This window comes from Nicotiana attenuata, unplaced genomic scaffold (assembly GCF_001879085.1).
Source record: "Nicotiana attenuata strain UT unplaced genomic scaffold, NIATTr2, whole genome shotgun sequence".
Taxonomy (NCBI): domain Eukaryota; kingdom Viridiplantae; phylum Streptophyta; class Magnoliopsida; order Solanales; family Solanaceae; genus Nicotiana; species Nicotiana attenuata.
The window spans coordinates 85,499-95,337 of NW_017670602.1; the positions used below are offsets into that span (position 1 = coordinate 85,499).

The 9,839-nt window shown below is 44.1% G+C and overlaps 1 protein-coding gene across 1 annotated transcript; it reads right to left on the reverse strand.

Moving 5' to 3' along the window:
* Nucleotides 1-204: 204 nt before the first annotated feature.
* On the reverse strand, nucleotides 205-9,356 carry LOC109241405. Its single transcript, XM_019408151.1, has 4 exons — nucleotides 9,077-9,356; nucleotides 6,765-8,896; nucleotides 4,486-4,925; nucleotides 205-256 (listed from the first exon to the last, which is right to left on the reverse strand). The coding sequence occupies exons 1-4, from the start codon at nucleotides 9,354-9,356 to the stop codon at nucleotides 205-207; spliced, it is 2,904 nt and encodes a 967-aa protein (XP_019263696.1).
* Between the last annotated feature and the right edge of the window lie 483 nt (nucleotides 9,357-9,839).

Genomic DNA, 9,839 nt, shown 5'->3' on the forward strand with positions numbered 1-9,839 from the left:
CCAAATCTTGATTCTTGACATGCTCGCTTGTTTTGACCTTAGATTGGATCTTGATGCTATTTGAAGTAAAGATTATAGCTCGTTCTCGATTGCTTGCTTTCCGGATCAGAATTTGAGAAAATGAATCTTGAGAAGTTGGGCTTGCTGACACATTATCAAAGCTAACTCCAACTAGCTTGTGATCGAAAGACTTCTTTGTTCTGATTAGAAACTGAAACTGCAAGCTTTAATCGTCACTTGTGCTATACGGCGGAGCCTGCAAAGCCATCAAAGACGAACAAAACGAACAAAATTTTTCTGCCCCAGTTTGGCACTAGGAAAATTTTGTGAGTTATTAGATAAAGCTATAAATTATCTAATTTGTTGAAATGAAGACAGATGAAGTAGTACAAACTAGCTATGTGAGGATATGCAACCACGAGGGGTAGTACCTTATGTTACCAAAGAAATGGAATTAAAGGATGGTACTTTGTATTACTGAAAGGCAACGTAATAAGGGATTGGCACCCTGTATTACTAGAAAGTAATGTAACCAGGGGTTGGCACCCTGTATCACTGAGAAGGAACGTAACCAAAGGTTGGCACCCTGTATCACTAGGAAGGAATGTAACCAGGGGTTGGCACCCTATATTATTGAGAAGGAATGTAATCAGGGGTTGGTACCTATATCACTGGAAGAAAATGGAACCAGGGGTTGGCGCCCTGTATTATTGATGAAGTGCTGAATCCCTCTAGGCGAAACGGTTAGACCATGAGTTAAGCTACGTAAAACACCCTGAACGAAGAGTACTTCTACCCGAAACTATAAGCTGGATCCCCTAGGCGAAGCGGTTCCACCCGAGTTAAGCTACGTAAAACATCCTGAGCGAATAGTATTTCTACCCGGAACTATGAGCTGGATCCCCTAGGCGAAACGGTTCTACCTGAGTTAAGCTACGTAAAACACCCTGAGCAAAGAGTACTTCTACCCGGAACTATGAGCTGGATCCCCCTAGGCGAAACGGTTCTACCTGAGTTAAGCTACGTAAAACACCCTGAGCAAAGAGTACTTCTACCCGGAACTATGAGCTGGATCCCCCTAGGCGAAGCCGTTCTACCCTGAGTTAAGCTACGTAAAACACCCTGAGCGAAGAGTACTTCTACCCGGAACTATGAGCTGGATCCCCCTAGGCGAAACGGTTCTACCTGAGTTAAGCTACGTAAAACACCCTGAGCGAAGAGTACTTCTACCCGGAACTATGAGCTGGATCCCCCTACCTGAGTTAAGCTACGTAAAATACCCTGAGCGAAGAGTACTTCTACCCGGAACTATGAGCTAGATCCCCCTAGGCGAAACAGTTCTACCTGAGTTAAGCTACGTAAAACACCCTGAGCGAAGAGAACTTCTACCCAGAACTATGAGCTGGATCCCCCTAGGCAAAGCGGTTCTACCCAAGTTAAGCTACGTAAAACATCCTAAGCGAAGAGCATTTCTACCCGAAACTATGAGCTGGATCCCCCTAGGCGAAACGGTTCTACCTGAGTTAAGCTATGAAAATGGGAGGTGTGAACAGTAGTGATGCATGCTAAAAATAAAAGAAAATGGAGATTTTAAGGAGCTTACATTTGGTGACATTCGTCCTTTAAGAATCGCCATTCTGCTCTGCTTTGTTCCTGCTTTAAACAAAGAAAAATTTGTGAGTTTTCAAAGTGGTGGTTGGTTTGTGGCCTTGATGACCTGTTGTAGTTTGAATTCACGGCCACTTCGCTGTTGAAGAATTGATTCTATCAGTGTGGTACCGAGGTGCTCGGATACTCTGTATTGCATTTTAGAAACCTTGTTTTCCGACGTTGCCCCTGACTGTTTCATACTCGGATGTCCGTGGTACAGTAACCCTTGTCCCTAAGGCAAGGCAATTTCCGTTTAAAATCAAACTCACTTGTCTTGCACCTAGTATCAGTTTGTGTCCGTAGTGCTTATCAACTTTTCTTATGAAGCAGGTCTTTCTTAGGCGACCTTTACAGTTTCTTTGAGACACTTTGTTTGCCTCATCAAATGAGATCACATATGGATTCTTCCTTCATCAGTGCCATATATGCCCCAAATTGTTCTCGATATTACAGGGAAACTGTAGCCAGTTTTGCAGCCATTTCTTTGTTTCGCTTTTGATGCAAGATTAGACCGAAAGGAACTCAAAGAAATATTATGGGTAAAAATAGAAGAATAATTTAAAGTGAAAAAGAACTGTGGTTAAACAAAAGGTGTCCCTTCCGGGGAAAGAAATATGGAGACTTATCTGAAGGTATGCGCCGATTTCAATGAATTATGACATGCATTTTGGACTGGACGCCTAATCCGTCTGAGCTGTCTGATTCTCAAAATTCGTTGCAAACATTCATCTTGAAACTGTCTTTGTTGTGCTCATGCCAGAGTATCGACGGCCCTCATTCGGCTAGTAGCGCCCTTTACGGGTTTTCGCTAACTGGCCTCTCTTATTTATCTACTCACTGTCGCCTTATGGTGCCCATCTGGGTTATCACCACTAAGACTCTCTCATTTCTCTACTCACCGTCGCCTTACAGTGCCCATACGGGTTTTCACCGATAAGATTCTCTCATTTTTTTTGACTAGGATACTGCATGCGGAAGGTTGCCCAATGCCCTTGGCATGGGGACTTCAAACATTCTCAAAGATCGATCAGAAGTTCCTAATAGGGAAAAGGAGAAAAGAACCTCGAACTGAATTACAACTTTTGCAACCGTTTTTGTAGGAAAAACCATAAAATAAAACAAACTTCTGCCCCAGTTTTGGAGTATTAGGAATATGGATTTTTGTTGTGATGGGACCGAACCCAGGGTAAGGCTGCCTACGTATCCTTTCAGAATCAGGTCGGACGTAGTTCAATGACTCAAAAGGTTTGTTGTTTGACTTTTTTTTTACAAGTACATAGGTTCCAGAAAGTGGAAAGCAAAGAAGACAAATACGGCTCAAGAGGGCTAATAAAAGGGTAACACCTATTTGGAATAGCGAGCAATGATAGCCTTCGTCATCTCGATCTGAGAAAATCATGCGTGAAAGTTCCAAAGTGAGTATATATTAGACATAGTATCTTTTGACTGAATCTGCGTTAATAATCATGTCTGGTACCCGTCCTTCTTCATCTACCAAGTGCAAGGCCCCTTTTGGTAACACTTTCTTGATGATGTAGGGTCCTTGCCAGTTTGGGGCGAACTTTCCTTTAGCTTTTACTTGGTGTGGACGAATGCTTTTTAGAACGAGTTGGCCTACCTCGAAGTGCCTTGGACGCACTTTTTTGTTGTAAGCGCGTGCCATTCTTTCCTGGTATAATTGTCCAAAACACACTACCGCTTACCGTTTTTCATCAATCAGCATCAGCTGTTCCAAACGGGTCTTTACCCATTCTGTATCTTCAATCTCCGATTCCACAATGATCCGAAGAGAGGGAATTTCGACTTCCGTTGGTATTACAGCTTCCGTTCCATATACCAGCAGATAAGGAGTTGCACCAACAGATGTGCGAGCAGTCGTGCGGTATCCCAAAAGAGCAAAAGGCAACTTTTCATGCCATTGCCTGGAACCTTGGATCATCTTCCTAAGAATCTTCTTGATGTTCTTGTTCGCCCGCTTCAACGACTCCACTGGCTTTTGGTCGGTAAGGGGTAGAATGGCGATGTATAATTTTAAATTGCTCGAATACCTCCTTCATCAAATGACTATTTAGATTGGCTGCATTGTCAGTGATAATGGTCTTTGGGACACCAAAGCGAAAAATGATGTTGGAATGAACAAAATCTACCACTGCTTTCTTGGTGACTGCTTTGAAAGTGACGGCCTCCACCCACTTGGTGAAGTAATCAATTGCAACCAAAATGAATCTATGCCCATTTGAAGCCTTTGGCTCGATTGGACCAATAACATCCATTCCCCAAGCAACAAAAGGCCAAGGAGAGGACATGGGATGCAACTCTGAAGGAGGCGAGTGAATCAAATCACCATGAATCTGGCATTGGTGACACTTGCGAACAAAACTGAAGCAATCTCGCTCCATAGTAAGCCAATAATACCCCGCCCGCAGAATCTTCTTCGCCAAAACATATCCATTCATGTGAGGTCCGCACACCCCCGAATGCACTTCACCCATGATCTGCTCTGCTTCTGTAGCATCTATGCATCTCAACAAGTTTAAATCTGGGGTCCTTTTGTACAGAATTTCCCCATTCAGGAAGAAACCACTGGCGAGCCGCCTTAAAGTTCTTTTTTGATCTCCTTTGGCATGCTCTGGATATTCTCTCATTTTCAGGAATCGTTTTATGTCATGATACCATGGTTCACCATCTGGTTCTGTCTCAATTGTATTGCAGTAACCGTGTTGATTTCGAACTTGGATTTCTAGCGGATCAATATGAGCGTTGCCTGGATAAGGGATCATCGAGGCTAAAGTAGCCAAGGCATCGGCTAGCTCGTTGTGAAACCTAGGAATGTACCTGAACTCGATGGATTTGAATCTTTTGCTCAAGTCTTGCACGCATTGTCTGTACGGAATAAGCTTGATGTCTCGAGTCTCCCATTCGCCTTGAGCTTGCCGGATAAGCAAGTCAGAATCTCCCATAACCAATAGTTCATGCACATCCAGATCGATGGCCATTTTCAAACCCATGATACAAGCTTCGTATTCTGCCGTATTATTGGTACAGAAGAATCGAAGTCGGGCCGTTGCAGGGTAATGATGTCCAATAGGTGAGATGAGGATTGCCCCGATCCCAACTCCTTTGATATTGACAGCTCCATCAAAATACATTTTCCATACAGGGTGATCGTCTGGAACCACTTCCTCTATTGAGTTGACCTCTTCGTCTGGGAAGTATGTGCTAAGTGGCATGTACTCATTATCAACTGGATTCTCTGCCAAATGATCTGCCAAAGCCTGTGCTTTCATCGCGGTGCGAGTGACATAGACGATGTCAAACTCTGTGAGCAAGATTTGCCATTTTGCGAGCCTGCCAGTGGGCATTGGCTTTTGGAAGATGTACTTCAAAGGATCCATTCTGGATATGAGGTAAGTAGTGTAGGCCAAAAGATAATGTCTCAGCTTCTGAGCGACCCAAGTCAAGGCACAACATGTTCTTTCTAAAAGGGTGTACTTAACCTCATAATTGGTGAACTTCTTGCTCAAATAATAGATTGCCTGTTCCTTTTTGCCTGTTGCATCATGTTGCCCCAGAACGCATCCAAAGGAATTATCCATCACCGATAGATATAAAAACAAAGGCCTACCAGGTTCAGGCGGGACCAGTACAGGGGGTTTTGACAGATAATCTTTGATCCTGTCAAAAGCTTTTTGGCAATCGTCTGTCCACCTGATAGCGGCATCCTTTTTCAGCAACTTAAAGATGGGCTCGCACGTGGTTGTGAGCTGAGCAATGAACCTACTGATGTAGTTCAGCCTCCCGAGCAAACTCATGACTTCCTTTTTGTTCTTCGGGGGTGGCAGATCTCGAATGGACTTTATCTTAGATGGATCCAATTCGATGCCTCTCCGGCTGACTATAAAACCGAGGAGTTTCCCAGACGGAACCCCAAATGCACACTTGGCTGGATTAAGCTTAAGGTCATACCTTCGAAGCCGTTCGAAGAACTTTTTCAAATCACACACGTGATCAGCTTGTGTCTTTGATTTTATGATAACATCATCGACATATACTTCAATCTCTTTGTGCATCATGTCGTGAAAAATGGTAGTCATGGCCCTCATGTAGGTTGCCCCTGCATTCTTTAAACCGAATGGCATGACCCTGTAACAATAAGTACCCCATGGCGTGGTGAACGCGGTCTTTTCTGCATCATCCTCATCCATTAGAATTTGGTGGTACCCAGCATAGCAATCCACGAACGATTGTATCTCATGTTTTGCGCAATTATCTACAAGAATGTGGATATTTGGCAAAGGAAAATTATCCTTTGGACTTGCTTTGTTCAGGTCCCTATAGTCGACACAAACTCTGGTTTTTCCATCCTTCTTTGGCACAGGCACAACATTTGCCACCCAGGTAGTGTATCGGACAGCTCTGACCACATTGGCGCTTAGTTGCTTCATTATTTCCTCTTTGATTTTGTCACTCACGTCTGTTTTAAATTTTCGTTGCTTTTGTTGGACTGGTGGAAAACCAGGATACGTAGGAAGCTTATGAACCACCAGATCAGCACTTAAACCCGGCATATCATCGTAAGACCAAGCAAACACATCTCTATATTCAAATAAAAGTTGAATCAAGGCATCTCTGGTTTTTTGTTCAGTGTGAATGCTTATCTTCGTTTCTCTAACTTCTTCAGGACTTCCGATATTAATCGGCTCAGTTTCATTGAGGTTTGGCTTAGGCTTGTTTTCAAATTGTTCCAACTCTCTTTTTATTTCCTCAACAACCTCATCTTCATCATATTCAACCTCTTGATGCATTATTTCGATATTAGACAGCTTTTTAAGATCTGGGCGTGAATTCCGCATGCATGTCATGTTATTAAAGCCGGCATTAACAAAACTGAAATGGAAATAAAATGACAGGAATTAGGAAAAGGAAAAGATAGAAAACTTAACAGGAAACTGAACTGCATTTCATTGAATTCGAAAGGATAGAAGGGTTAACATCAAAACAAAACAATCATACTGAGATGTTTGGATTACAACCCTGAAAATAACCCAAAAATACAAAAAAGAAGCTGCAAAAGCAAACTACCAAGACTCCTTCCTTGTGGGGAGAGGAGTTGCTTCCCAGTTGGTGAGCATGGTGTCTGGGTCAATTAGTTGCATATCGGCACGACTAGTGCCTTCACCAGCCTGGATCATATTCACTTCAGAAAACATCTCGCTGAGGCCATGGCAAATTTCATCAATGTTTGCATGCGCCGAGGAATTTTGACCCTCTCGGAGTCGTGGCTTGACAAAAGTGTAGAAAATATGAGGGATAGGCTGTTGCAAGACCCATCCATACTTTTTGCGGTGTTTGGCTTTGTTTTCGTCTGCTTGTGTTGGCCTGAAGCCCAATCCAAAAGTACCCTGGTTACCGAACGGAGAAATAGGCTCCGAAATTCCTTGCAATGATGCCCCCAAGCCTTTTCCTGGCTTATAACCTTGTCTCATCATAACTGCAGCCACCATTACAGATGTGGCGGAAAGACGAGGATGCAGAATAGGCTTTCCTTCCTCGACATGGTCCACAGCAACCACTTCAAACGCCTGATAGACAATGGACTCAGACCCTTCCTTGGCCTCAATACAGGGGATTAACGGGTCTTTATAAATGGAAGACTCGTCTTCCCCGTGAACAATAATTTCTTGCCTGTCATGTTCAAATTTGAGCATCTGATGCAAGGTGGATGGCACAGCTCGGGCCGTATGGATCCATGGCCTTCCAAGAAGAAAGTTATAAGAAGTGGCCATGTCCACTACCTGGAAGACAATCTCAAAGTCAACTGGCCCAATCGTCATGGTGAGGTTGATCTCCCCAATGGTATCTCTTGCTGAGCCATCAAAAGCCCGGATGCGAACATTGCTGGGTCGGATTCTGTCGGTATTGATCTTCATGCTTTGCAAGGTAGAGAGAGGGCATACATCTACACTTGAGCCTCCATCAACCATGACTCGCTTTACATAATGCCCCTCACATTTGACCATCAAGTTCAAAGCCCTATTGTGCCCGGCTCCCTCCTCGGGAAGTTCATCATCAGTAAAGGAGATTCTGTTCACCTCAAAAAATCTGTTGGCCATTTTCTCTAACTGATTCACTGTGGTCTCCTCTGAGATATGTGCTTCGTTCAGGACCTTGATTAGTACACGGGCATGCTCTTTGGAATGTATGAGCAGAGATAGTAGAGAGATTTGGGCAGGAGTCTTTCTTAGCTGGTCAATGATTGAGTAATCCTGAACTTTCATCTTTTTCAAAAACTCTTCCGCCTCTGCTTCAGTGACTGGTTTCTTTATTGGCAATTGACCTTCTCTGATTTGCTTGGCCTTCCTCAACTCTTCTGGAGAGTAACATCTCCCCGATCGAGTCAAACCTCCAGTTTCCCCCACTTCCTCTATGATTTCCTTGCCTTTGTAGGTCATCACAGTTTTGTTGTAGTTCCAAGGAGTGGTTTTTGTATTTGTCACAGGGGGTTGCACGGCAGGTTTGATTATGATCGGCTCTGTTATGCCACTCGTACCACCCTGATTCTGCTTTGTATTGGGGTGGCCTCCAAGGACGTACAACCTTGGGCTTGGAACATTGGAGCGAACCTCCAACCTTGATACCTTAGGCACACATAAAATTACCTTTTCTGAGTTCGGGGCGCCTTTCACAATCAACGGCACATCTCGGCTTGGACTTACTTTCAAACTTGTTCCTTCTTGAATTGCTCCCACTGTCATTTTCGCTTGACCAACCGTCTTGTATTCTTGATCTCGGCCAATCATTCCCACAAAATGAGCATCATTATGTGCTGGCAACGGGTTGTTTGTCACATTAGGAGGGTCCTCGCCATTTGTCACTACAATCAATTTTTCAGAAATGAGTCTCTCTATGGCTCTTTTCAAAGTCCAACAGTCATCGGTGCTATGCCCCGGGGCACCTGAATGATATTCACATCTAGCTTTTGCTTGAAATCCATGTGAATCAGGATGCATATGGTGGGGAGCGATGGGTCCAATCACGCCCATTTGCTTCAGCTTCTGGAATAGACTAGAGTATGATTCAGCTAATGGAGTGAATTTTTCCGCCGGCCTCTGCTCTCGAACATAATCCTGCCTGGGACGAGCATTGTAGGGTGCCCGAAATTTTTGCTGTTGAGGTCGGGGGATCCTTGGAGCTGGTGCCCGGACCTGCTGATTGGGAGGCCGAGCATAGGATTGAGCATTGAACACTGTATATTATGGTGGGCCCACAGAGTATTATTGAGGAATTGGTGGGGGATAATAGTGTTGAGGGTAGCTGGATTGCCCCTGCTGAACTTGCACATAAGGGTGTGATGCCCCTCTTTGAACTTCCCTGGATCCCGAGGTCATCATGGCCCCTTCATCTCTCTTCTTTTTATTTGCCAAACTTCCAGACCCACTTTGGATTGCTTGGGTGGTGGCTTTTAGAGCAGCTTGACTTACAATTCTTCTAGTCTTGAGGCCATTTTCGACCATCTCCCCTATTTTGATTGGTTCTGCAAAAGGCCTACCCATCGCGGACATCATGTTCTGAAAGTAATCAGGCTCTTGAGCCTCCAGAAAAATAGTGATTAACTCGTGATTATCCATGGGTGGCTTAACTCTAGCCGCTTGCTCCCTCCATTTGATAGCATACTCCCTAAAGCTTTCAGTCGGCTTTTTCTTCATATTGGATAGGTAATTGTGATCTGGTGCAATATCAATGTTGTACTGGAATTATTTGACAAAGGCCTGGGCCATGTCGTCTCAGACATGCCAATGAGAGATATCTTGGTCAATGAACCATTCGGAGGCTACTCCCACCAGACTCTCCCCAAAATAAGCCATCAGCAGTTCTTCTTTTCAACCTGCACCCCTCAGCTGGTTGCAGTACCTTTTCAAGTGGGAGATAAGATCGTCGTGTCCATCATACTTCTCAAATTTTGGGGTCTTGAACCCTGGTGGCAAATGGATGTGAGGGAACATGCATAAATCACGGAATGATACACTTTTGTGACCACCTAGTCCTTGTATGTTCTTTATGTTTTGTTCAAGACTTTTCATTTTCCTGGCCATCTCATCTGGCTCACCCGTCTTGGCATGCTTTTCATTTTCCACTAGTGTCTCGTACTGAGGAGTCTGATTGTATGGAGCCGAGACCCTAAAAGCCAT